This window comes from Otolemur garnettii, unplaced genomic scaffold (assembly GCF_000181295.1).
Source record: "Otolemur garnettii isolate 467f Iridium unplaced genomic scaffold, OtoGar3 scaffold00007, whole genome shotgun sequence".
NCBI lineage: Eukaryota > Metazoa > Chordata > Mammalia > Primates > Galagidae > Otolemur > Otolemur garnettii.
The window spans coordinates 8,558,100-8,584,997 of record NW_003852402.1 but is presented as its reverse complement, the minus strand read 5'-3'; the positions used below and the strand labels follow the sequence as shown (position 1 = coordinate 8,584,997).

The 26,898-nt window shown below is 55.1% G+C and overlaps 1 protein-coding gene across 1 annotated transcript in view; it reads left to right on the top strand.

Annotated features, from left to right (window-relative positions):
- The window catches only part of CACNA1I (calcium voltage-gated channel subunit alpha1 I), a 98,797-nt gene that overhangs the window by 66,666 nt on the left and 5,233 nt on the right, over positions 1 to 26,898 (top strand). Inside the window, exons 10-33 of the mRNA XM_003783181.1 lie at positions 4,375 to 4,526; positions 5,149 to 5,334; positions 5,632 to 5,749; positions 5,867 to 6,022; positions 6,517 to 6,610; positions 7,284 to 7,486; positions 8,096 to 8,575; positions 8,877 to 8,977; positions 9,678 to 9,801; positions 10,030 to 10,098; positions 10,741 to 10,925; positions 11,459 to 11,585; positions 11,892 to 12,017; positions 14,437 to 14,526; positions 15,838 to 16,030; positions 16,612 to 16,763; positions 17,885 to 17,994; positions 18,619 to 18,752; positions 19,553 to 19,623; positions 23,129 to 23,207; positions 23,854 to 23,975; positions 24,916 to 25,254; positions 25,521 to 25,667; positions 26,530 to 26,652. Coding sequence (XP_003783229.1) covers positions 4,375 to 4,526; positions 5,149 to 5,334; positions 5,632 to 5,749; positions 5,867 to 6,022; positions 6,517 to 6,610; positions 7,284 to 7,486; positions 8,096 to 8,575; positions 8,877 to 8,977; positions 9,678 to 9,801; positions 10,030 to 10,098; positions 10,741 to 10,925; positions 11,459 to 11,585; positions 11,892 to 12,017; positions 14,437 to 14,526; positions 15,838 to 16,030; positions 16,612 to 16,763; positions 17,885 to 17,994; positions 18,619 to 18,752; positions 19,553 to 19,623; positions 23,129 to 23,207; positions 23,854 to 23,975; positions 24,916 to 25,254; positions 25,521 to 25,667; positions 26,530 to 26,652 — 3,681 coding nt within the window. The remainder of the gene's footprint in view (positions 1 to 4,374; positions 4,527 to 5,148; positions 5,335 to 5,631; positions 5,750 to 5,866; positions 6,023 to 6,516; positions 6,611 to 7,283; positions 7,487 to 8,095; positions 8,576 to 8,876; positions 8,978 to 9,677; positions 9,802 to 10,029; positions 10,099 to 10,740; positions 10,926 to 11,458; positions 11,586 to 11,891; positions 12,018 to 14,436; positions 14,527 to 15,837; positions 16,031 to 16,611; positions 16,764 to 17,884; positions 17,995 to 18,618; positions 18,753 to 19,552; positions 19,624 to 23,128; positions 23,208 to 23,853; positions 23,976 to 24,915; positions 25,255 to 25,520; positions 25,668 to 26,529; positions 26,653 to 26,898) is intronic.

Here is a 26,898-nt window from a genome sequence, read left to right as displayed (position 1 = left end):
AGGTGCCCAGGGCCACTGAGGGGGGCACAGGGAGAGAAGGGAGAGGAGGAGGAGAAGGCGGGTGAATGCGCACAGCCCCTCTCCTTTGGGGGTGGTGACAGCCTAGGGAGGTGGCACTGAGGCACTTCCACGCCCCAAAAGCCACCCACCAGCAAGGAGCTCTGGGTGACACTGAGAGGGCAGCAAGCCAGGATGTGCTATCAGTTGGGGCTGTTCACCCACCTCTGGACAAGGGGTGCTTGAATGAGGGGTGAGACTGCAGGTGCTCTTGGCCTTTAGTGGGGCCACTTCTGCCACATTCACGGGGGTCATCACCACGGAAAGTGTGCCCACCCAAATCTTTGTGCAGCGGTGCTGTTACTTGCAGAGACTGGCCTAGAAGGAGGTGATGGGGGAAGGGGGTGCCCAGCCAGGCAGGAGCCTGCATGTAACTCACAAAGGCTGAGATGGTGCTGAGGTCCTCACCCCCTGGAGACCCTGGTGGGCCTGAGCAATTTGTGGCTAAGGCTACATGATAGGCAGGTGGGACAGGTCAGCTGGTGTGGCCAGGCCTCTCTAGGGGGTCCACGTTCCTTCATCCTCACTGCTATGACAGTGCCATAGCTTTTCCTGGGGAGCAGGCAGGGTTGGTGTCCCTGCTGGGCATATGGGGAAACTGAGGCTCATTGAGGTGAAGTAGCATGCCCAGGGTGCCAAGTTGAGCACCTGGCTGACCTGGGCTCTCAGGTGCTGGGGTCAGAGGTAGACAGTTGAATTGGAGGTGAGGGGCCTGGGTCAGGAAGGCATCCCTGCGAGGAGCATGTCCTGTCTTAGCTGCTCCCTTTCTGCACATTCTTATGACTCCTCCCGAGCTGGGCAAGGCCACCCTTGCAGCCTCATCTTGTCCTGGAATTGGAGGACGGTTTCCAAGCTGGAGAATAAAAAACAGAGGACAGGGATGTATGGGCAGCAGGGCAGGATGTAGGGAGGTTCCTGGAATGGGGTGGACCCCAGGCCAGGGCATGGTCCTGGCCCCAGCTCCCAGGAGACTGTGTTCAAGGCCTCTCAGTCAATGACCGGCTCAAAAAGCAAGCTTTCCTCTCCCCTTGTAATGTCAAGTCACTGCTGACTCAGGTCTCAGGTGACTCTGGGAGGGGAAGGATGGGGTGGTTTCATGTTTGATATTCCAGCTGTGTAGGGGCCCAGGAGTACTGTTTATCTGCAAAGGACTTTGAAGCTGGCTTTATCCTTAGGGCAACAGGGAGCTAGCTGCAGAAGGCTTCTGAGCAAGTGACATATGCCGAACTAGTCAGAAGAGTGAGGCAGGTGAAAGCACTTGGACCAAGGGAGTGAGGCCAGAAGGAAGAGACCTGGGTTGGAGATCTGCCTTCACCACTGTCTGGCCGTGACTCAGTCAATTCTCTTCCCTGAGCCTCAGTTTCCCTGTCTGTGAAATGGGGGTAATCTGGTGTTGTCTGAGGCTTAGACAGGATAAGGCATGGAATGTGTTCACCACACCTGGCCCATTAGAGGAGCTTAACCAGAATGAGCTGCCATTATTATTATGGGATGGCACTAGGCTCCTGGAGGCCTGCTCAGAGATCTTCGCCCCTGCTTACCTATGCTGCTAGCCCCGTGCCACCCAAGCCTGACATCAGGGATGGACCTGCTGGCCCCTGCCTCTGGCTTAACTTATTTTTATCTGCCCTTCGGCACCTGCCCTTTCACCGGGTGGGTCTTTGCCATCTCAGCAACCTCTCTGCCGTCTGTGTGTCTCTCTCACTTTCTGGCTGTATCTTTGACTTCCCCAGAGTCACAGGGTTGTTGTCTTGGTCCTTCCTCATATCTGTGTCAGTGTGTCTCTCTGTTTTGCTGTCTCTCCACACCCAACCTTTGCCTCTCACTCCACATCTGTACTTGTCTGTCTGCCCATCTCTCTCCATCTCTGGCCTGTCCCTTTCCACATCCCCTCCTTCTTTGGGCTCTCAGTTGCCGTGTCTATGTTCATCTGGGCTCCCTCTCCATCCTGTCTCTCTCCCAGAAAAATGCTTGCAGCAGTGATGGATGGCCCATTAGAAAAAAATGAGCAGGTGCGCTGAATGGAGAAACAGCTGTTGCGAGGGAGGCGGGAGGCGCGAAGTGACCTTTCGGGGGGGAGCACCGTGGCTCCGCGCATCAATGGTGGGAGTGTGTGTGCAGTGAGTGTGGCCTGCAGCGGGCTGATTGCCATCATGGACTGTCAGCGTCCACATTTTTCATCTCCGTGGACATCGTTTGGTGGGCTGGGAAATTGGTGCTCTGAGCAGCATCTGGGCCCTGGCTCAGCCAAGATGCTGGGCCCCAGCCTCTCCCTGCATAAGGGCCCCTCTCAGGGTCCCACTCCCCATTGGGGACCATTTTGTGAGTCAAATGTAATTACAGATGGAAATGGGCCCTTCTCCTTTTATCTGGCTAAAGAGAAACTGGCAGTTTTATTAGATTTCCCAGGCACCAGGCAAGCTGAGGGTTGGGTTTTTATTATTTTTTTTCTTTTAACCTGTGTGGAATCAAGGTCAAGTCCTCGAGGCTCCCTGTCTCTCAGCCCAGGGGCTGGGCTGGGAGAGGGCAGTGCTTTTGTGCTCAGTGCCCCCACCTGCAGCCTGTGTGCTGCCTAGACACTCATCTTGTCATTGGCTCCCCATTGGCTTTTAAGTCTCTGCTGATACGTCACCTCCTGCAGAAGTCCTCCTGGCCACGGTAACACTGTTCCCCTGAATCACCTTAGCTTCCTTGATGGTGGCACACACTGGCTTGTATGTTAACTTGGTTCATTGGGCTTTGCTATAGAGCCCTTTCCTGAGGGCAAGGACCGTGCCTTGACTCATTCGCCACTGCCCACCCTGGATAGCACAAGCCCAGCAAGCATATCATGCATGCTCAGATCTGTCGAATGCCTGTGGGAACAAATGAATGAGTGAGTGAATCAGTGAGTTCACTTGGGGTTTCTGTGTGCTATAATGGGATGGTAGTTTGGAATCCAACTTGTATAATGCCCTACCCTGCCACATCCTTACTGCATGGTTCTGAGCAAGTCATTTCATGTCCCAGTTTCCCCAGCCTCAGTTTCCTCACTGTAAAATGGAAATGCTAACTCATGTGTGTCGAGCTCAGGAAGGGGCACATGGTCAGGGCTGAACAAATGGCCCTTCCCTTCTCTGTGATTCAGGCAGGAGTGACCTGGCATCACAGTGAGCACACAGCAGACACTTCACTAGTCCCAGAGGGGCTGTAGTGGGGAAAGAAGGGGCTGGAGCCTCATAGGACCCTCAGAAGAGAGGCTTGGAAAGAATGAGATCATTCCCTTGACACCCTGGTTTTATGCATAAGGGAACTAAGGCTCAGAGGAGGGGTCAGTGACTTGCCCAGGTTTGCATGGCCACTTAACGTCCAAACCAGGTCTGGACCCCTCCAACCCTACTACTGCCTCAAATCATGTTCTCTAGTGGTCTCTGTTCCAAACACTGGAGTTCATCAGATGGTGCCCTTTGCAGAGCGTCACCTGCTGCTAAAAACCATCAGCTCCAAGGACAGAGGGAAGTCTGGCTGGAGGAGGTGTGTGGAGGGGGTAGTCACCTGCCCAGCTCGTGACTCTGGTCAGGTCCTTTAACCTTCCTGGCACCTCCCTGGGAGTGCCATGGGTGTCCTGTGAGCAGGATTGTGCCTGGCATACACGAGGTGTGTGGTCTCCATCCTTTTTTGTGGTATGGCATCTCTTAGGCACCTGTGGTTCTGAGTGGCCCCTGCTGGGAAGGGAGATAGAAGGTCTGCATGGACAGGGGTCACAGGCAGGACCTGGGAGCCAGCTGCCTGGCCCCACCACTTGCTAGCTCTGCAACCTCAGAAACGATGGTCCTGCAAATGGGCTCTTGTGAGGGACCCAGTGAAGTGACACCTGTGAAGTGCCTAGAACAGTGCCTGGTGTGTGTTAAGTGCTCACTAAATGGGTCAGGGTCATGGTTGAATAGGAGTTTCTAGTAACCCCTGCTGGCCCACCTTCTGGTCTTGCTCTGCCTCTAGCCACATGACCTTAGGCTAGCCTCTGAGACTCAGTTTCCTCATTGGTAAAATGGATGCTATAACACTTCCCTCAGTGTACACTCCCAGCATTATTTCCACATTCATGGAAGGTCAGCACTGTGTGCTCCCCCAATCCTCACTATCTTAGTGGACTTCTCAGGAACCAGAGGCAGCAGAGTTGAAAGGTCCTCAAAGCCATCATGCACGGGTGGGGGGACTAAGCTCCAGAGAGGACACTGCCCTTCCAGGGTCAGTGCAGGCAGGGTGAGTGTCCAGAGGGGATCCATGGCTGCCCCTGGCCTGACTGGGTCTCCATGCCCCACCCTGATGTCTCCACAGCCTGAGGAGCTGACTAACGTCCTGGAGATCTGCAACGTGGTCTTCACTAGCATGTTTGCCTTGGAGATGATCTTGAAGCTGGCCGCCTTCGGGCTCTTCGACTACCTGCGCAACCCCTATAACATCTTTGACAGCATCATCGTCATCATCAGGTATCCCTCCCACCACTCGCCCAGCAGTAAAGGGGCTGACCGAGGGGCTTCCTGCACAGACCCTAGCCAGCATGTGACCTATGTAAGATGACAAGGGAACCATTATGCCGAAACACAATGATCTAAAGATCAAAACACTTGTGATTTAGCAACGTACGTGCTTCTGGATTGAAGTGTTACATAGGTGAGATCCAGCACTGGGTTTGTGATAGCCATCATCCCAGAGAGTGGATGAGCATAAATCATATTCAGAAATGCCCACTTCAACTGTCACGTGACATGAAGACATCAGTTATTTCCATTGCCCACAAAGTTATAGGTACTGTTAATTCTGTTTACGTGCATCATCAAAAGAAATGTTAAATCTCAAAAAGAGGACAGTCACATTCATAGACCTGCTGGATTGTAGCCATAGACTTCCTGGGAGATCCATGGACTCCAGATTCGGAGCACCTGCTGTAGCTGGTGCCATGGTGCAGCAACCAACATACTTGTTGGATGTGTGGATGAATGAATGGATGCTCTCTGCCCCTCCATCCTCTCCTTCTTCTTCTGCCCTCCTCTCCTTCTGACCTCCACTGATCCCTCCCACCTGCCCCCTCTCTCCTCCACTGGACCACAGCATCTGGGAGATCGTGGGGCAGGCGGATGGTGGCCTGTCAGTACTGAGGACCTTCCGGCTTCTGCGCGTGCTGAAACTGGTGCGCTTCATGCCTGCACTGCGGCGCCAGCTCGTGGTGCTCATGAAGACCATGGACAACGTGGCCACCTTCTGCATGCTGCTCATGCTCTTCATCTTCATCTTCAGGTGAGCCCTGCCCCTGGAGGTCACACCTTTGGGGCCTGCCAGAGCTGTGGGCAGGAGCTTGGGAGATGTAGTTAGTTGAGATTCTTCACCTGGACCTGGCTGTGAATCCTGGCACCATCTCTCAATCTCCTATGGTTCTGGGCAGGCACTTCCCCCTGAGCCTCAGTGTTCACCTCTGTAGAATGGGAACAATGCCGCCCCTCTTCCATTTTACTGGGTTGTCCTGAGGATGAAACATGGTGGGTGGGTAGAGGGTTTGGTGCTGTGAGTCCTTAGCTACCATCATCCTTTCCTCAGCATCCTCGGGATGCACATCTTTGGCTGCAAATTCAGCCTCCGCACGGACACGGGGGACACAGTCCCTGATAGGAAGAACTTTGACTCCCTGCTGTGGGCCATCGTCACAGTGTTTCAGGTGAGTGGCAGCCAGGTGTCTATGTGTGTCAGGGGAAGTGACTCTGGGCAGTGGGCCTGGGAGGGGTGGGGGTTGACAGCCTGGGGTACTGTTGGGCTGACTGTGTCCCCCTAACAGATCCTCACGCAGGAAGACTGGAATGTCGTCCTCTACAATGGCATGGCCTCCACCTCCCCCTGGGCCTCCCTCTACTTTGTCGCCCTCATGACCTTCGGCAACTATGTGCTGTTCAACCTGCTGGTGGCCATCCTGGTGGAAGGCTTCCAGGCAGAGGTGACCATGACCCTGGCAGATAAAGTACCCTCACGAGGCTTGCAAGAGACTAGGCAGGGGAGAGGCAGCTTGGATGAGGGGAAGGTTGCAATTAAACTTTTTGCAGCTGCAGGTCCCCAAAGGAGAGGGTTGCCAATGAGGTGGTAAGCTTCCTGTCATAAGCAGCATGCAAATGGAGGCTACATCTAAGATGGGATCTCGCCTCTCCCTCAGGATATAGGATTAGGCCTCTCTATCTCTGAGATTATAAAGCCCCCAAGATCTGGGATTCTGGCTCCTGCTTCCTCCATTCTCTGAGGCTCTGGGGGATACTTTGCAGTCAAGCAGACTGGAGTTTGTGACCTGGGTCCTGGTTAGCTTTCACTTCCTTTCTCTGACCCTCAGTTTCTTTATCTGTTAAATGGAGGTGTAAACACCCATGGCAAAATCGGGAGGGAGGTGGGGAAGGAAGGGATGAGCTGATCTGTATTCTAACATGAGGGAACATCTTCCAGGGTGATGCCAATCGCTCCTACTCTGATGAAGACCAGAGCTCATCTAACATAGAGGAGTTTGACAAGCTTCAGGAGGGTCTGGACATCAGTGGAGGTAAGCAGACCTCCACTTGTCACCTACGGGGCCAGGAGCTTCACCAGAGATGCAGCACGGGAGGGAACAACATCTGGCTTCCTTCTTAAGCCCAGGCTCAGGGATTGCTAATTCTCTGTGGTTTGTCATTTATGTTCATAATTGGAGGAAAAAAAACTCAATCTCAAAAAGAAGACAGTGATATCCATGGGCCATAGGGATTCTAGCCACAGGGAAATGGAAGCCCCTGCATCCCTCCACACAGTGCGGCCTTTGGTTAGAGCCTTGGGTGGTTGCCTCGGTTCTGGTCCCGCCTGGCACCACTGGGCAGCTGGGAACAAGCCTCCACCAAGCCAAGCCCAGTGTCCTTCTTGGTTACCTCCTTGGATAGTCCTTGCCTGTTTCCCACAATGGGCATGGGAGTGAGATGTCCGTGCTGGGTGAGGCTCCAGGCTGGCTCTGAACACAGAGGCATGCAATCCACACACATCTGCCTGAAGTGGAGCACCAGGCAGACAGGGTGCAGGGATGCATGTGTGATGGGTATGACCGGGAAGACCTCTTGATGGAAGTCACCTTAGAAATGCTCTCCATTTCTATTCTATCCATGTCCCTTTCTGTCTCATGGCTTCCTTGCTCTTGTTTTATCCTACTGTCTGCTGTCTGTCTCTCTGTCTCCATCTCCCTCCTCCAGATCCCAAGCTCTGCCCAGTCCCCATGACCCCCAATGGGCATCTGGACCCCAGCCTCCCACTGGCTGGGCATCTTGGTCATACTGGGGCTGTGGCACCAGCCCCCCGCCTCTCACTGCAGCCAGACCCTGTGCTGGTGGCCCTGGGTTCTCGAAAGAGCAGCGTTATGTCTCTGGGGAGGATGAGCTATGATCAGCGCTCCCTGGTGAGTCCTTGTGGTGCGCTCTGGATGGGCATTTCCTGCTGGGTGTGCGTTGAGGGAGCCTGAAGAAAGGTACCTGCCAGTCCAGCTTCAGACTTCAGACACTAGACTGAAGCTAGACTGAGCACCTGGCCCCATCCCCCACTCCTGAAACCCTATCCCCTTCGGCCCAAACCAGGCAGGGACCTGTCTGTTCATTCCTGGGTGCCCAGTGCCAGAGCAGGTGCTGGCAATCAGGACTGAAAATGAATAAGTAGTGTCAGTGGGTCTGGTGCAGGGAACTGGGTTTTCATCTTGGCAGCAGTACATAGGGTAAAATGCTGCCCCATGGCATCTCCAAGCTGTGTGACCATGAGCAAATTACTGTCCTTCTCTGAGCCTCAATTTCCTTGGTAGCAGGAGGGGATGTAGCCTCCCAGTACATGTGCCCCCGTGTTCCATGGTTGTGGATGGAGTAAGAGACAGGACAGGGAGAGGACCCCATACCTTAATCTCGGCCTAGGCAGTTGGCCCTCTCAATGCCACGGTGGGGCATGCAGGCTGCCTTCAGTTGCCCAGTCGTTGGGTGGTTCGCGTGTGGGGCACTGACCCGAGCTCTGGGCCTCCTCCCAGTCCAGCTCCAGGAGCTCCTACTATGGGCCATGGGGCCGCAGCGGGGCCTGGGCCAGCCGTCGTTCCAGCTGGAACAGCCTCAAGCACAAACCACCGTCCGCCGAGCACGAATCCCTGCTCTCAGCAGAGCGTGGCAGCAGTACCAGGGCCTGCGAGGCTGTAGGGGACGAGGCGCCGCCGCGCGTTGTGCCCCTGCACGCCCCCCACACGCACCACGCTCACCACGCTCACCACGGGCACCACCTGGCGCACCGTCACCGCCACCACCGCCGGACGCTGTCCCTCGACACTAGGGATTCGGTGGACCTGGCTGAGCTGGTGCCCACTATGGGCGCCCACCCTCGGGCCGCATGGAGGGCGGCGGGTCCAGCCCCCGGGCATGAGGACTGCAATGGCAGGATGCCCAGCATCGCCAAGGATGTCTTCACCAAGATGGACGACCGCCGGGATCGTGGGGACGACGAGGAGGAGATTGACTATGTGAGTGGGGCGGGGCCGTAGCGGGCAGAGAGCAGTGCGACTGTGAAAGGAGGAGCCGGGCTGAGCGGCGGGGTCAGAGTGATTAGCCCCCAGAGAGGCGTGGCTGGAGGGGACTGGGGCGGGGCCAGGTGCTCAGGTTTGAGCTGGGCCAGCCACTAAGAGAGAAGACCTTTCAGCCTACCCTTTGTGGAGAGAGTTCGGGGATCATGTGGCACCCCAGTTTGCGGGATAGCCGACATGGGTGGGGATGGTCAGCTGTGCTCCGTGCTGACCCTCCTGTGCTGCCCCTTTCCCTTACCAGACCCTATGCTTCCGCGTCCGTAAGATGATTGATGTCTACAAGCCTGACTGGTGCGAGGTCCGTAGGAACTGGTCTGTCTACCTCTTCTCTCCTGAGAACAGGTGCGTGGGGCTAGGTTTGGGGTGAGGGTTAGAGTAGGGGTGATATGTCTGGTAGGGATAGATCTTTGCAAAATCAGGCAAGGCCACGAGGAAGCTCGTGGAGGAGGAACATCCCGTTCCTAGGGTGGGAAGTGGAGGGGGGGGCAGTTAGATGTTTGTGGCCAGGCATTCCTGGGCATCTTCTCTACTCCAGGCCACCCCTATGCTAGGCATCAGGTTGGATAGGTCCTCAAGTTGGTGCTCACTCTGGAGGGGGCATCAGAAGGCTTCCTGGAGGAGGAGGCCTTCCTGCTGGGCTCTGGAGGTGGACGGCATTCCAGTTGGTACAGCAGGGGCTGTGAAGAGGTGGAAGCTGGTCGGGGTGAAAGGAGCAGCCTGAGGGACGGCCTGGGGGCAGAAGCGGAGGGCATCAGGCATTGTGGTGTTCTCATGACAGGGGTCATGGACTTGGGCCAGGGTTTGGAAAGCCTTGAGTACCAGAGCAAGGTGGGTGCCCTCCATGATGTGGGCATGTGGTCAGAGGAGCAGCTTTAGATGGGCACCCTGAGCAGATGTAAAGTTGGCACCTGCTGTGTGGCCAGAGGAGAAGAGAGAGGTCACTTCCTGTAGGCCGGGTCTGTGCTCCTGTCTTATCCCTGTGCCTTCCTCCTGACCAGGGAGGGAGGGAAACTGATACTGGCTCCCTGACCTCCCTGCCCAGGTTCCGGGTTCTGTGTCAGACTATCATCGCCCACAAGCTCTTCGACTATGTTGTCCTGGCCTTTATCTTCCTCAACTGCATCACCATTGCCCTGGAGCGTCCCCAGATCGAGGCCGGCAGCACAGTGAGTGGCTGCAACCCCTGGGCAGGGTAGAGGGACAGACACCTGGGCCTGCTGTGGGGCAGCATGCCAGGGCTGGTGGCAGGGAGCTTACCTCTGCACAGAAGGAAGGTGGCCTTGAACTGAGAGATGGCAGCCTCTCCTGGACGATCTTTGGCCAAAGCACAGGTTGCCTAGGTGTTGGGCAGTTCTGAGAGCCCTTGGGCCCCACATATGTCCCATGTCTTTCAGGAACGCATCTTCCTCACCGTGTCCAACTACATCTTCACAGCCATCTTTGTGGGCGAGATGACACTGAAGGTAGCTCCCAGCTTCACCTGGGACCATTGTCACTTCCATCTCCAGGTCCCTGACCCTGGCCCAGACCCTGCCTCAGCTTGTCACTCACCTGCCCATCAGCTACATTCCCCACATGGCTCCGGAGGCCCAACCCCTCTGGGTGCCAGTCCCTGGGATTGGCTCCCGGGAGCCAGAGGATGCCTGCAGTGTCCCGCTCCCAGGTGTCACAGCCTACCTGAAAGACGAATACAGGGGGCATTGGCAGCGTAATGGAGGAAACTTCTGAAGCTGTGGGGAGCAAGAGAAACATTCCATCCGGAACGCTTCCCAGAGCGGGTGGCTTTGAACTGGGTTTGCCAGATGTGCTGGAAGAACCTAATGGGCTGTCCTAGGTCTTGACTCCGCCCAGTCCCCGCCCATCTCCCTGCCCTCGGGAGAGCGGCCAGAAGGGTCCCCACCACCTTCCTCCCCCGTTCCTTCGGTCACCAGTTCCCTTCCGGAACTCCACCTGACTCGCCCCGCCTGACTCACTCGGTCCCCTCGCCGAGGCCAGCCTACCTCACCTTCTGCGCCCGTCCGGCTGGCCCTGCCCACCTCCGCACCACGCCCACCTCCCCGCCCCTTCCCGCGCTGCGTTCTGACCCTGGCCTCACCCCTGCCCAGGTGGTCTCGCTGGGCTTGTACTTCGGAGAGCAGGCCTACCTACGCAGCAGCTGGAACGTGCTGGATGGCTTCCTGGTCTTTGTGTCGATCATCGACATTGTGGTGTCCGTGGCCTCGGCCGGGGGAGCCAAGATCCTGGGAGTCCTCCGCGTCTTGAGGCTCCTGCGTACCTTACGCCCTCTGCGGTGAGCACCCATCCCTCCGATGGGAGGATGTCACTGCATTGTACAAGGAAGCTACTGAGTGTGCACCTCACTCTGGCCTTCCCCTGGCCTTCTCCACATGCTCAGTCCTCCAATGGCACATGCCAAGTATTGAGAGCCCTGGGAGCGGGGCATGCTGCAAGGGCAGGGCTGAAGGCAGCCCTCCCACACACACACTCAGACTGCCACACACTCTGTCCCCAGGTGGCTCACTATCATCTCTGGGCATCGATCTCTAGACTATGGGGTGGTGTAGACCCTAAGGGGACTGGGCATGGTGAAGGCTAAGGGCAAGTGCCCCCTGACCACATGGCCAGCTGTGTATTTAGCTTTGGAGCTTGGGTCACACTCACCACCTGTTTTGCTGAAATCTGGGTAGCTTGACTGCTTTCTGTACGTTCCCTGACATTCCTGGTGCCCTAGGGGCCTCAGCCCTGGTAACTCCAGGCTGAGTGGTGGTTGCTTCCCAGCCTGGCCTTGGGCTCTTGGTGACTCTGACCCGTCCCTGCTCACAGAGTCATCAGCCGGGCGCCGGGCCTAAAGCTGGTGGTGGAGACCCTCATCTCTTCCCTCAAGCCCATTGGCAACATCGTTCTCATCTGCTGTGCATTCTTCATCATCTTTGGCATTCTGGGAGTACAGGTGAGGGGTGCCCAGCTGGGCAAGGACTGCTTTGGGCTCTGTTGCTGGGGAAAAGGAAACCCAGCACAATGGCAGGAAGACTTCACATTCCTACCCTACCCTTGCATGCTGGCCCACTGAGGCCTCGAGTGGCTGTGGCAAGCAGCCATGGGCCTTGCCAGTGTCAAGTTCACAGTTAGGGAGGGAGTCAGACACAGGCTGAGATAACTGAGCACAAGCTCGCTAGGGATTGAAGGGTGGGTCCCTCTTTTTTCTTGGGCCACTCTCCACCTCCATGAACACTAGCCTTGTTCCTTTTTGCCCTAGCTCTTCAAGGGCAAGTTCTACCACTGTCTGGGGGTGGACACTCGCAACATCACCAACCGCTCTGACTGCATGGCTGCCAACTACCGCTGGGTGCATCATAAATACAACTTCGACAACCTGGGCCAGGTGAACCCTGCCTGCCTATCCTGACCTGACCCTTCCCTTGAGGGAGGGGTGACATCTCTTCCATGCCAATGGCCCTAGCATCACACATCTGGCTCCAGTCCTGCACTGCCAGGACTGATGCTGTGATGTGTCCTGTTCAAGCCTCAATTTCCTCTTCTGCAAAGTGGGTAGGGTACCCCTCACCTCACAGGTGAAAAAGGGTTAGAGATCTGTGTGCAGAGTGCCCCATAGGCACCTGGCACTTGATAGTTACTTTAGTGAACATTGGTTCCTGGTCTCTACCCTCCTCTCAGCGGACCCTGACAAGAGTTTTAGAGTCAACCAGATGTGGGTATGAATCCCACCTCTGCCACTTCCTATAGATGTGACCTCTCTAAACCTCAGTTTCCCCATCTGTGAAATGGGGATTTTGCAGCCCATCAGGCAGGCCGTGGTGGAGGCCAAGTGTATCAAGTCCCTGTCCTAGGGTGGGCTCCTTCTCCCATCACCCACCCTCTGTTCTCTGCTCCAGCTGGCAGGCAGGCCTTTGCCTGGGTTCTGCTTTGCCCTGGGTCTTCCTCTCCAGGGGGCCTGCCAGGCTTGACCCAGGGCTGCAGGTGAGTGTCTTCCTCATGCCCCCAGAACTGCTCCTGTTTCTTGAGGGCCCAATCAAGTGGCTAGGTGTGTCCAGACAGAGGTGTGCCTTGCCCCAGGTCCCACAGAGAGGAAGCAGGATCTAGCCCCCTGTGTCCCTCTCCCCCTACCCTCCTAGGGGTAGCCTTGGGTAGGGAGATCCCGCTGAAGCTCCACCCTCAGAACCTTCAGGGAAGGGAACCATGCAGCTTTCTGGGGCAGTGAGTGGCCAGAGGAAGGGTGTCAGAAACCAGGACATGATCACTCTCTGGGATCTCGCACTTCCAAGAGCAGTGTTTCTTCAGGTTTTTAACAACTCATAGTAGGAAACGTCACGGGAGGCTGAGGGGAAGCTGTGAGGGTTCTCGTAAGCCTGTTCCTCACCCCATCACCTGTGGGCTCCGCCCTAGTGCCAGCCCTTTTCCATTCTGGGTATGCTTTATGCTGGATGGGCTCATCTGGAACCATCAGTAGGGTATTCTCAGCACCCAAAGCCATCAAAGGGTAACAGTAGGGCCCATGGGTTTCACTCCTCAGAGGGCCACTTACCAGCTGTGCACCCTGAGGCAGGTTCCACACCTTCTCTGTGTTTTGGTGTCTTCATCTGTCAGTGGGGACAGTGATGGCAGGTCCTTGGAATATAGAGGACTCATGTGCCTCCCCAGCAGGAGGGCTTCCCCATGTCCCCATGTACTCATTAGCTCCATTCTATAGGTGGAGGTGGTAGGAGCTTATGAATTTTCTTGGCCAAGACCACGTAGCTAGTTAATTTCAGAGCTGAGATCAGAATCCAGGGCTGTGGGTCCAGGAGGTGGGGTAAGGGTGGGGTACCCTGCCTGCTCCCAAGTCTGAGCCCTTCCAGACACTCTCAGCACCATTCCCACCTGGAAAGAAAAAAGGAAGGATGGGAAGGAGGGGCCAGAGTAGGGCCAGAAACCTGTCCCAGAACTCCTTCAATTCCTGGCCCAGGGTGACAGAAGAACAGATGAGGGGGGGGTATGACTACTTCTGCTCAGGGAGGGGACAGACTCTGGTGTTATGGGACTCTTTGGGATCCCACCTACTACCAATGTGTGTTTTCTGCAAGGATGGCAGTTGGCCACACCCAAGTTCAGTTCAGAAAACCTTTGTGAGCACCAATGCTCTGTGCTGGGGGCTACAGGACCAGCTGTGGCCCTTTTGAAGGGACACAAGGATGCTGGTCTGTCATCTGCATAGGAACTTTAGCTGGCTGTCTTCTGGGGACCATCTCCATTTTAAACTTTCACAAACCAGTAGTAGTAGTTACTGCCATTTGGTAGCACTGGGCCCAGAGACATTGAGGAGTTTGCCCCAAATCACACAGCCAGGGAGTGCCAGAGGCTGGGCTGCACCTCAGGCCTCCTGACTCCTCTTTTGTGAGATCCTATGTTCAGGTGCTAGGACAAGTGATGGTGGAAGGAACCTTCCAGTTTAGTCTCAGGGCTCTCGCAGCAGACCTGGCTGGTGGGTACTCATTAGCTCCATTCTGTGGGTAGAGGGGGCAGGAACTTATGAATTTTCTTGGCCAAGACCACACAGCTAGTTTATTTCAGAGCTGAGATCAGAATGCAGGACTGTGGGTCCAGCCAACTGTATAGGACATGGCAGGCACATAGTAGGTCTTTAAAAATGATTTTTTGGATAAGGGCACAACTCTGGCACATAGGGGAGGCCTCTTTGTCTCTTTGCCTCCCAGAGGCAGAAAATGGAGAGTTGTGGAGGGGTGGGTATGGCCTGAGCTGCCCTCACTCCTCACCCTTGCACTCTCCCTCCCTGTGTCTACCAGGCTTTGATGTCCCTCTTTGTCCTGGCATCCAAGGACGGCTGGGTGAATATCATGTACAATGGTCTGGACGCTGTTGCTGTGGATCAGCAGGTAGGTATGGCTGGGGCCAGGCCAGGCCTGGGCTGGGAGAGGGGTGTGCTATCTTGGTGGGGGGCAGTCTTCTGAAACTGAGGCCAGAGAGACTCATGATGTCTTTCCACCCCTCAGATCCTGGCCTGGTGGGTGGAGAACTGAGTGCAGAAGGAAGAGAGGGGCTGAGCCAGCTTGCAGAGGGACAACAGGTGCACTGAGGCCAGAGAGTGAGGTGTTCAGGGTTTCGTGAGAGCGAGAGTTGCCAGAGGGAGCAGGAGGAAGCAAATAGGGCTGGATGGGCCACAAGACCCTGTGAGTGCCATGGCAGGGGCAAGAGTTTATACAGAGGGAAGAGAGAAACTGCGAAGGGCTTACAGCAAGAGAGTGGTGTCCCTTGCCTACTGGGTTTTCTTGTCACAGGGCAGGTGGTGGAATGGATTTGGGAAGGAGAAAGAGGTAAGTTGGGCTGGAGGCATACTTAGCCTGGGCTCTTAAGACCTGCTTGGAGCAGAGATCCTCTTTGGAGCTAGCCAAGGACTGTAGGCTAGACACGTGGCTGACCTGGGTCAGCTATGCCCAGACTGAGAGTAGAACAGGAAAAGATCCAATGAGGAGGAGTCAGGCTGTGAGTAACGCCAGGCCCATAATGGACTTCTGGCTCTTGGCCTCATGAGTCCCACCTGGTAAGACTCTGGAACTGAAGGTGGGGCTGAGGGTTTATGGGGAATGAGAACACTTGGAGGCATCTTCCTAGACTTGTCTGAGCACATGGGCTCCACCAGGGCTGTGCTCTTCTGCTGTTGGCTTGTTTTCTGCCTTGTTTCTGGATGGATGGATAGATGGGTGGGTAGATGGATGGTTGGATAGATGAGTAAATAAGTGGATAGATGGATATGTGGACGGATGGATGTGTGAATGCATGGATGGATGGATGGATGGATGGATGGATGAATGGATGGATGGACAGATGTGTGAATGGATGGATGGATGGATGAATGGATGGATGGACAGATGGACAGACGGATGGATGGATGGGTGGGTAGATAGATAGAAGGATGTATAGATGCATGCATGGGTGAATGAATGGATAGATGAAAGTGAAGAAGAAGAAAGATAAATGTGTGTCCAGGAAGCAGCAGCTGAGTAAGGAAGGGGACTCTCCTTGCTGAGTGCCCAGGGTGGGCACTTCCTGCCTGCTCCCTCATCCAGACTCATGGCCACCTTGGAGGCTGTGTGTATCCCATTCTATGGGTGTCAGGAAAGTGGGCACCTGCCTGTGGCCCTGCAGCACCTGATCAGCCTCCTCAGACTCATCTGGTCCCCCTGCAGCCCGTGACCAACCACAACCCCTGGATGCTGCTATACTTCATCTCCTTCCTGCTCATCGTCAGTTTCTTTGTCCTCAACATGTTTGTGGGTGTGGTGGTGGAGAACTTCCACAAGTGCCGGCAGCACCAGGAGGCTGAGGAGGCAAGGCGGCGTGAGGAGAAACGGCTGCGGCGCCTGGAGAAGAAGCGCCGTAGTGAGTGGGTGCCTGTGGGGGTCTGGGGCCACTGGCTCTAGGTCCCCTGCCTGCTGTTGCTGGTGTCTACTGAGGGGCTGGGACTGGGCCAGACCCCAGACTGCTGGGCCTTTGAAGCAGGAAGGAAACAGCAAATATAGTTCCTGTGCCCTGGCCCAGCCTCTCCTCCCAGGGCCCCATCAGTGTCCATTGGAGTCCAGTGGGTGACACCATGACCACCTGAGTGAGGCCTCATGGATTCAGTCCAGGCAGGGGGCAAAGGCAGAGCCTAGATGCTCAGACTTAGGCTGTAGGAGCCCTTCTTTCCACAGCAGATCTGGAGCCCTGCCATGGGCTTATTGGGGGAAGATGAGGACACCAATGTCCTGCCCTCTTTCTGTCTCCCCCATGCAGTGCTGGCTCCTTCATGGTGACCTGGCTAGGTGGAAGAGACCTAACACTGATTCCAGGGGCCAGGGTGGACTGACATTTTTCCCCCTTGCTTCCTTCCTTCCCTCTGCCTCTACCTCCTTTGTGCTCTGTTCTCTTTCACTTGGCCCCAACCCTTCTGGTCTGTGCTATCCCCCCCACTCCCTATGCAGAGGCTCAGCGTCTGCCCTACTATGCCACCTATTGTCCCACCCGGCTGCTCATCCACTCCATGTGCACCAGCCACTACCTGGACATCTTTATCACCTTCATCATCTGCCTCAATGTGGTCACTATGTCCCTGGAGCACTACAACCAGCCCACGGTGAGCCCTCACCTGTTTCCTAACCCTATGTCACACTGTGAGGATGGGGCAGGAGTTAACTAACAGCAGAATCTGAGCATCCCCTGCATGCTGGGCCCTGCAGTGGGCACTACGGGAGGAGGAGGCACAGTACAACACTGACCTCTGGAAGAGTGGGGCCTGGTGAGACAGATGCCTGAAAGGGAGAGTTCAGAGGGAAGTGTGAGTCATTCCTCTTGGATGGCGGGGTGGGGGGGAGGACAACATTTGGACCCAACTTTGAGCATGGCTAACAATGACTGTGGTAGTGTGTTAAATGCTGACTCTTTGCAAGAGAAACTTTTAATCCTCACAGCAACCTTATTGGGGGGGGGGTGGCCTTTCTAGATTTTATAGATGAAGAGTCTGAGGCTCAAAGAAGTTAAATATGCTGCCTAAATTACTCAGTTGTAGGTAGTGGAACATAGATTTGCATTCACATAGCTTCTGTGGTGGCCAAGTGGAGACTGGGGGAAGAGTATTCCAGGTGGCAGGATCATTTCAGGCAAAACACTGGGGTGGAAGTGGGTGACCAATTCCCAGCTGCAGCTACATTCATGTGATAGGAGAGGAATATTATGAATGCAGGGAAAGGGAGGGTACCCCTTAGAAGAATGGAACAGTAATTATAGCTCTTACAAATTGACATGAAGAAATGGAATAATAATAGCTCACATTTACCAAGTATTTATTTTGTGCCCAGCACTGAACTATTAGCTCACTTAATTTTCATAGCACCTTTCTGAGAGCAAGCAAACTTGCCCAAGGTTACACAGTGAATAAGGAATAAATACTAAGCCAGCATTCAAATCTAAACAGTCTGTGTAAGGACCACTTAATCACTACTCCATACTGACTCCAGAGAGGAACAAATGGACCATACCAGCAGAAATAAGAAAAAGGAAACAAAGGGAACAACAATGTAAAATAAATAATATGCATTAAGTAAGATGGAAGGAATAAAAGCAGTATATAAGTCATTGCATTAAATATAAATGGACTAAATATTGTCCTTAAAAGGCAGAGACTTTCTGACTACAGTAAGATTGGAGGGCAGGTCATGAATTTTGGATCATGCTTCTCTTTACTTCCTCTCCCAATAGTCCCTTGAGACAGCCCTCAAGTACTGCAACTACATGTTCACCACTGTCTTTGTGCTGGAGGCTGTGCTGAAGCTGGTGGCATTTGGTCTGAGGCGCTTCTTTAAGGACCGGTGAGTGGCTGGGCTAGGCTAGGGCAGCACAGGGTGTATGGCAGGATAGGGAACCAGTCCTGACCTCTCCAGACTTCTGCCTGGAGCAGTGTAAGGAGATAGATCAGTAAGCATCTGGGCACTGATGGCCAGGGGCCCACACGTGCTGCCTATAGTCCTGAACAGGAAGTGTTATGTTATGGTCTTATATGATAGGTGTAGAACATTCTACCAGGTCCTTCTTGGCTCATCTGTGTTGGGACCCCCATACTCAGAACAAGGCCTGTCTCATGCTAATTCTTCTTTTCAGAGGGAACAAGTGAGGCTCAGAGTGGTTGGACTAGCCCAAGGCTACATAGAGGGAGCAACTAGCTCAAGATTTAGACCTAGAAGCCACAGCTTATGCCTGATCCCCTGCAGAAGGCCAGAGATATTTATTTAGCTCTATCATTCCCTTGCTTGAGGGAGCAATGGCCATGAGGACAGAGAGGGGGCCAGACCCCATGGCATTTGGAGGGGCAGGAAAGGAGAGTGGCCACACACTACAGGCCACAATAGGAGGGTGAAGAACAACTAAGATGTGTCTGGATCAGATGTTTCCTCTTCCTGATACCTGCTACTGTCTTCCTTTGCCTGGCTGAGCAGGTGGAACCAGCTGGACCTGGCCATTGTGCTTCTGTCGGTCATGGGCATCACGCTGGAAGAGATTGAGATCAATGCGGCCCTGCCCATCAACCCCACCATCATCCGTATCATGCGGGTTTTGCGCATTGCCAGGGGTGAGGGCCAGGGGCAGCCAGAGGTGGGATGGAACTCCTCCTTGCCTGGGGATAGCACATAGGAGTGGGTGGAAAGAGGCAAGGGCAGGAGTGCGTGGGCATGGTGGGCCCTCCGTGTGCACACCGCCTTTCCTGGCATATTCATCTATCCTTACTCCCAGACAGCTCTGCACATCACACACTCCTACTTCCTTCTAACACCATGACCTGTGCAGGCCCATCTCAGAGTGTGATAAGGGGAAACAACTTGCTGGTATTACTCAAATACAGTGATGGGGACACATGGTCATCAGCACTTCTGGAAATTCCCTTTCTTTTCTCAGAGCCTCTCATTCTCCTCAAGACTATTCCTCCATTTTTAAAAAAACCTCCTGCCTCAGTGCTTCAGGTATCCCTGAGTTCCCAGGTGAGGAAGGGTTTGCAGAAACTCAGAAAATAACACCAGAGTCCTCTTAGCCAGAGAGGAAGGGAAGAGATGTGGCCACTTGTATTGGGCATTTGGAGTCTGTGACACACTTACACACGTGGTATCGTCCATGCCCATCTGTGTGCCCTCATTCTCTTAGACTTGGACATATTTGCCCTGACATCCACACCTACGTCCATGTGTTTTTGTGCATACCCCACTCAACCTGGAGCTGTACCCACATTCTTGTAGTGTGGATCTGATAGCTGGCCTCTGCTTGCATGTTCCTCTGTGTTCCTCTTCTTCTCCCAAATTTACATATGCGACACATACATGTCCACGCATACCCCACTGACCTTCAGCTGAGTGCACTGGTGCTCTGTCTCTCCCACAGTGCTGAAGCTATTGAAGATGGCCACAGGGATGCGGGCTCTGCTGGACACGGTGGTGCAGGCTTTGCCCCAGGTAAGAGCCACAGCGTCCAGTGTCAACCTTACCTAGGTATCATGGGTGGCATTCTGGGCCCTGGGACTGCAGGTCCTGACACCCCTTCTCCTTAGAGTTGCCTAGAGCTGGTGCTGATGCCATCTCTGGGAAAGTAGTTTGAGCCAGGGACTGCGAGAGGTGGAAAGGCTCCTCCTGCCTCTTTTTTTCTGGCTTCACCAAGCAGTTGCCAATGTCTGCTCTGTATCCAGCTCTGCTTGGGCACTGAGGATCCACATCATGCCCTTGGGAGCCCCAAAGCTGGCCAGGAGACAGATGCCTTGGGTCAGTGTGGGTAGGGGTCTCCAGTGTGCTCCAGAGACACTCGCTGGGGAAATCAACGGAGGCAGCCCAGGTCAGGGGAATTTTGAGCTTAACTTCCAAGGGGGGCTTAGCAGAAGGAGGTGGCAGTGTAGACAAAGATGTTCTGATACCAGGGTGGGAACCCTTGAGAAGGTAGAGGAGTCCCTCTTCCCACATCCACTGGTCAAAAAGGGGATATAGGGTTAGAGCCACAGAGGGCGCATTTTTCATCCTCCTGGGAATTCTTGAGTCCTAGTCCCTCCCTATCCTGCTATTTTGGCTGCTTGAGGCCTGCCTTCAGGGTGGCCTCTACTCTGAAGTGAACCTCATGCACATTCATTTATTCATTACAGCTCATGGTGTCTTAGGAAACTTTAGGCATCTTAAAATACAAGACACAGAGAGAGCACACCAAAAACAAGAATAAAAGATAAACATCCCAGGGAAGGCAGAAGCAAAATTAATTCTTTCAGGGGTTGGGCTAAGGACACCAGTGTGTTTTGTTCTTGAGTTTGCTTTGAGCTTCCCAGCAGCCTAGTTACAAAGGGAAAGCAGCATAGCTCTTGTTAGGTCAGTATGGAAAGCAAGGGCACTTATTCAAAGACATGGTTTTTCCTAACACTAAATTCCTTCTGAGGACTTTGTCACATGGGGGATGGGGATGATGCTGGGCCCAGGGTCTATGCAGACAGGAAGTGGGTTGAAGTTTGGAGCCCAGACTTGGGCATCATGTCTGGGCCTTGGGCATGTGACTTAACTTCTTATGCTTCAGTTTTCTTGCCTGTGAAATGGGGATGATGATGAAGCATCACTCTTTCAAGTGTTTATTTTAGAGGCTGTTAGGAGATTTCAAATAGTTAAAGCTTACAAAGCACTTAGCAGGGTGTGATTCAGGGGAACTGCCACAGAGTCAGGTAAGGATGGGGCTGGTAGGGGAGTGCTCCAGCCCCCTCGCTTCCTTGTCCCTCCCTAGTCTTTCTCCCTGCCCTCCCAGAGCTTCCTATCCTGGCTCTCCAGGCCAAGGTTGGGATGGTGCAGGGCACATGGGAGTGTTTAGGAGGTTCCCTCAAGTAGGAGACACATTATGGTAATTAAGATGTCATCAGCACTCTAAGAGAAGCACATGCCAATTACCATGTGGCCATGGAATGGGGCTTACCCCTCCAAATCTATTAGTGACACCTGTGTTGTCATATGGACATTGGACATTCCCCTAGTCCTATGAAAATGAAACTTTAGGCTCTGTGCCTGTGGCTCAAGTGGCTAAGGCGCCAGCCACATACACCTAAGGTGGCGGGTTCGAATCCAGCCCAGGCCCGCCAAACAACAATAATGGCTGCAACCAAAAAATAGCCGGGTGTTATGTTAGGAGCCTGTGGTCCCAGCTACTTGGGAGGCTGAGGCAGGAGACTCGCTTGAGCCCAGGAGTTGGAGGTTGCTGTGAGCTGTGATGTCACAGCACTCTACCCAGGGCGACAGCTTGAGGCTCTGTCTCAAAAAAAAAAAAAAAAGAAAGAAAACGAAACTTTAGCCACTTCCCACCAGGCTCTGTCTTGTGCAAAGAAGGAGATATTAGGTAAGGCTTCTCAGGGAGGTGACCCATGAACTGGGCTTTGGGAAGGCCAAAGAGGAGGCATGTAACAGGCAAAGACAGAGGGTCTTCCCTACAGAGGGAACAGAATGTGCACAGACACTACCAGGTCCAATTTCTGTGTGTCTGGAGCCAGGTCTGGAAGATGAGGATGGAAGGGGTCCTTGGAACCAGATATAGCAGGTTCTCAGTGCCAGAACAACAAACTCGGGCTTTATCCTATGGCAACGGGTCCCAGGGGAGTGTTCTGGACAAGGGAGGCCTAAACCAGAGCTGCCTTTTGGAAGGTTGCTCTGTGGCTGGGAGGAGAACAGATTGGAGGGAGAGGCTGACAGCCGAAGAGCTGAGGAGAAGGCTGTGAACCCTATGCAGTCTCTGACGTGCTGCAGAGGGGACTGTTAGGAAATGCTGCCAGCCTAGTGCCTGTGCAGGGTGAGAGGCTGAACTATGAGGGCCTCAACTATGCCAGGCCCATCTCAGCCGTCAGGGCCTCACAGTTTGCCTTGCAGGCGCTCAGTAAGCGCTTGCTGCGTTGATGAATGGAACATCATTTAATTAGACACTATCAGTGCAGAACGGCTGGAGCAGAGAAACATGAGCCTATGATTAACGGGGTTTACTTTTCTGCAATTAATGCGAATGTCACCCGATTCTGTTCACACAGGCCTTCCTAAGGCTCTAGGAGATATTCCATTTCTAGGGCAAGAATGTGAGTTAAAGGCGGCCCCTGGTGGATGGATAGGTTTGAACTAGGTTTGAAATCTGAGACGTTTTCTCCCGTGAGAACTGTGGGACAGGGGTGGCTGGGTCTGCAGGAGGCTTCTGGCGCCCATAGGCCTGCATGATTCTTACGTTCACTATTCTCCAAGGCCAACCCCCTTGCTGGCCTGAGGAGGCAAATCCTACCTCAGCCACTGTGTCCCCACTCTTGAGCACTTCCCAGACCAGCAGAGGACAGTGATAGGGATGTGCCAGTTATATTTGCACTGCACTGTCAGTTTGCATCCTGGGCTGCCTGGAGCAATCCGGGTAGGCTTCATGGAAGAGGTGTTCCTTCTCTCCCTCTCTCCGTTCATCCATGGAACCAAGGTGTATAGGCGAGATTGTGTGCATGGCCCCTAGGGGCGGTCTGCCAGAATTGAATCCCTGTCCTACCATTCACTAGCTGTGTGACTCTGGGCAAGTGACATCACCTCTCAGTCTGACTTTTTCTTCATCCAAGGAATGAGGATAAAAGATAATTCATAGATTATTGTGAGAAATAAGTGAATTGAAGTGCTTGAAACGAGGTGGCTCATAATAAAGATTTCACATGCATTTTGTGGTTATTCTGAGCCCTGTGCTGGACCCTGCCTGGCCTCTAGTCCTGTGGGGGTAGCAGACATTGACACATAGTCTGGTGACACATTACAGCTGCCCGACCCCCAGGCTGTCCTTGTGTTTGGAGCCTGGGCCATGTCCCTGCTCTCCCCAGGCCTAGTGCCCTCCCCAAGCCTTTGGCCCCCACCTGCATCCTCTCCAGGCCCAGCAGCCCCAACCCATGCTCCCCACCTCCATGCTCCCTAGGCCCCACCTCACCTGCGCTCCCCACAGGTGGGCAACCTGGGCCTCCTCTTCATGCTGCTCTTCTTCATCTACGCTGCCCTGGGTGTGGAGCTCTTTGGGAAGCTAGGTGAGTGGCTCTCTGGGGGTGCAGCAGGGCTGGATGGCCTTGGTGCAGGGGAGCCTTGAGACCCCCTCATCCTGTAACACCTGGGTCTTTGTACTTGGGAGATGCCCCTATAGCTGGGCCTGTGGGTAGATTGCCCTCAGCTGACAGCCCCAGTCTTGGTGTGGGTGGGAGTTCTTGGGAGCTGACAGCCATGTTCATGTGCACCAACAGGCCTGGGTGCTGGGCCCCGGCTGGAACCCCTAGTTTTCTAGTCTCCTAGGGAACCTACCTTGCCCTGCCCTGATGCCAGGGCTGCCCCTACACAGAGAGGCCAGGGTGAGAGCAGAGGATAACACAGCTCATACTGAGCTCAGCCCTGTAAGGTCAGCTCCAGAAAGCCAGGATTCCTGGAGGCCTGGCCCTTGCCCCATATCCTCCCTCTCAGACACTGATTCTTGGGTGGGGAGGAGAGCCAGACTCATCTGAGTCTGAGCCTCAGCTGTGTGCCCACTAGGCCTCAATTTCTCTATCTGTTGGCTGGCACAGTCCCTCGAGCACTTCTGAGGGCTACAGGGGATTCTGAGATGAGGCTGGAGGTGCCAGCGCAGGGTGAGCATGTAGGCAGGCTGTGCCCATGGGGCAGGGCTGACCTCTTCTCCCCTTTCAGTCTGCAATGAAGAGAACCCATGTGAGGGTATGAGCCGGCACGCCACCTTTGAGAACTTTGGCATGGCCTTCCTCACGCTCTTCCAAGTTTCCACTGGTGACAACTGGAATGGGATCATGAAGGTACCTGTGGGAGGGCCAGGGAGGAAGTAATCAGGTGGATCCCCACCCACCCAGTGCCCCACTGCACATGGGGGTGTGTGTGTGCAGGGCTCAGAGAGGTGGGGGACCCACCTGGGACACCACAGCACAGTGAGGTGGAGCTAAGGCTTGATAGGCTCTTTGTCCACCGTTGTTGAGTCCCACCAATACTGCCGTGGGATCAGTGCTCAGATTCTGGGGGAAACGACCCTGCCCAGGCCCAGAGGGGCCTTGGTGCCAGGCAGGATGGCAGGCCAGGGCCAGGCCCTCAGGCATATGCTGCACTGACCAAGTCCCCAGCAGAGGTGGTCTGTCTCCAGCCCACAGCATGGGGTGGGCTGGGCAGGGATGGCTCACAGTGGGCAGAGGTGAGGTCTCTGAGGCTTTGGGGGAGGAGGTGGTAGCGTCTTGCTGGGAATGACCCCCAACAAAGGGTCTTCAGAATGGGGAAGTAGGGAAGCACAGAAAGGCAGGGCCCTTGCCTAGGCCCAGTAGCAGGAGGGTAGTAGAAGCGTCCTTGACTTTGTGGGGCTGGAGGTTGAACTGGCATAAAAGCCAGAAAGCAAGGACAGGGACGGCTCTGGTCCAGGCAGCCTGGCCAAGAATGGAACCCGCACCCTTGCCTAGCTTGGCCCAGGACCTCTGAAGGAAGCCGTGGATGGTCAGCAGGGTGCAGTGAGCCATAGCAAGGGAGGAGAGGGCACTAGGCTGTCTGGGACTTGGTGGAGGCAGACAGATGCCACCACAAGCCAGAGTGGGCTGGGGCAGTCAAGAGCCATGGTGGGGGTTTGAATCTTGGCACTTGTGGCCCTGGGCTGGCCTTCTCCCTCTGGCAGCCTTTGCTGCCTCCTCTGTCCAGTGGAAGTGAGGTGGGGTGGGGCGTGGCGGGGCTGGTCCTCACCGCCCTCCCTGCCGGGCACAGGACACTCTGCGGGACTGCACCCATGATGAGCGCAGTTGCCTGAGCAGCCTGCAGTTCGTGTCACCGCTGTACTTCGTCAGCTTCGTGCTGACGGCCCAGTTCGTGCTCATCAACGTGGTGGTGGCTGTGCTCATGAAACACCTGGACGACAGCAACAAGGAGGCACAGGAGGATGCTGAGATGGATGCCGAAATTGAGCTGGAGATGGCCCACAGTCTGGGCCCTAGCCCTCGGCCGCCCACCAGTTCTCCTGGGGTCCCCGGCCACGGGCCAGGAGGGGTGGGCAGCGGGTGTGATGCTGAGGGTCGCTTGTGCCGGCGCTGCTACTCTCCAGCCCAGGTGGGCAGGGGCCGGAGAAGTGCAGGGGTCGCCAGAGGGTGGGTGCTGCCACAGGGCTGGGAGGGCAGCTGGGCTGGGAGGCCTTGGACAAAGATTCTGCCCCTCCCGTGCCCCCACCCCCCACCCTCTGCTCAGCTCCATAAAAGGGTGTTGGTCCCAGGCCAGGGGTGCAGAGAACAGGGAGGGCAGCTGTGCTTCACCCGCCCCGCAGTCCCGGGACCCAGCCGATAATCCCACCTGTCCCCGCCCCGTCCCCGTCCGCCTAGGAGACCCTGTGGCTGGACAGCGTCTCTTTAATCATCAAGGACTCACTGGAGGGAGAGCTGACCATCATTGATAATCTGTCCGGCTCTGTTTTTCACCACTATGCCTCACCCGCCGGCCATGGGAAGTGCCTCCATGACCAGCAAGAGGTAACATAGCCCAGGAGGGGCCTGGTGGGGACTAACTTGAGGGAAGAGGCTGGCTCTGGGTCACTAAGACCAACCTGGGCCAGCTTAGCCACATGCTGGCCCCGTGGCCATGGCAGACCAGCTCCCTGAGCCTAGGCCAGATGCAGGCCTGTAGTGTGGCTGGCTGCAGAGCAGGGTGAGCCCCAGCCCCATGCCTGTGTACAGTGGTGCTCAGGAAGGGCAGTGGCCTCCTTATGCACTGCTGCTGCCAGGCAGCCCTGTGAGGTGGGTCCAGTGCAGCATGCCCTCTCTATGCCCTGAAGAGGCCTCTGAGCCTATGGCCATCATCCTAGTGTCAAGCTCTGATGCCCCGGAACCTTCTCTGGGTACCCCTGTCTTGGCCTTGAGCACAGGGTTTAGCCCCCACCCTGCTCAGGGCCTCACCCACTGGCGCAGACTCAGGAGGCTTCCCCACCCCTAGCACCGTGGGCTTACTCTCCTGCCCTGTGGTGGCTGCACATTCTCTAGGGTCTTTGGGTCCTGCATTTTCCCTTCCTCTGACATGCGGTGCAGGTATCCATATGTGACCAAGGAGTCAGCCCCAGCCCAGCCTTGACAGGCAGAAAGCAGGCAGAAAGCAGGCAGAAAGAGTGCATAGCCGAGCTGCACGATGGGCCTGGCTTCTGTCACCATCAGTTGTCAACCAGGATGGGCCCCTTGCACAGGGTAGACAGCACCATCCATGCCCAGCAGGCCTCTGGGCCTCTTTGACCATGGCTCTGTGTCTTTTTAGAGGGTTAGGCCTGTGGCTGAGTGCTCTGGGGTCCAGGTCTGTCCTGCCCTGGCCCCAGGGTTAACCTGAGGCCACCATCTCTCCCTGTAGGTACAGCTGGCTGAGACGGAGGCCTTCTCCTTGAACTCAGACAGGTCTTCGTCCATCCTACTGGGTGATGACCTGAGTCTCGAGGACCCCACAATATGCCCTTCTGGCCACAAAGACAGCAAGGTGAGTGACTACGGTGGGCTCCTAGGCAGACAGGTGCATTTCTGTAGCCTGTCTTCTGCCCCCAGCCAAGACCCCCTTCTTCACAGCTCACCATTTAATTACTACTAGCTGTGTGCCGGGCCTTCATCTTTTGTTGGTCAGAGGAGGGCAAGAGGGCTGAGAGAAGTGGAGTGATTTATCTGAGATCACACAAGGCATCCGGTGGCCTTGACTACTGCTTGTTGTTCTGGCTATTTTTTTTTTTTT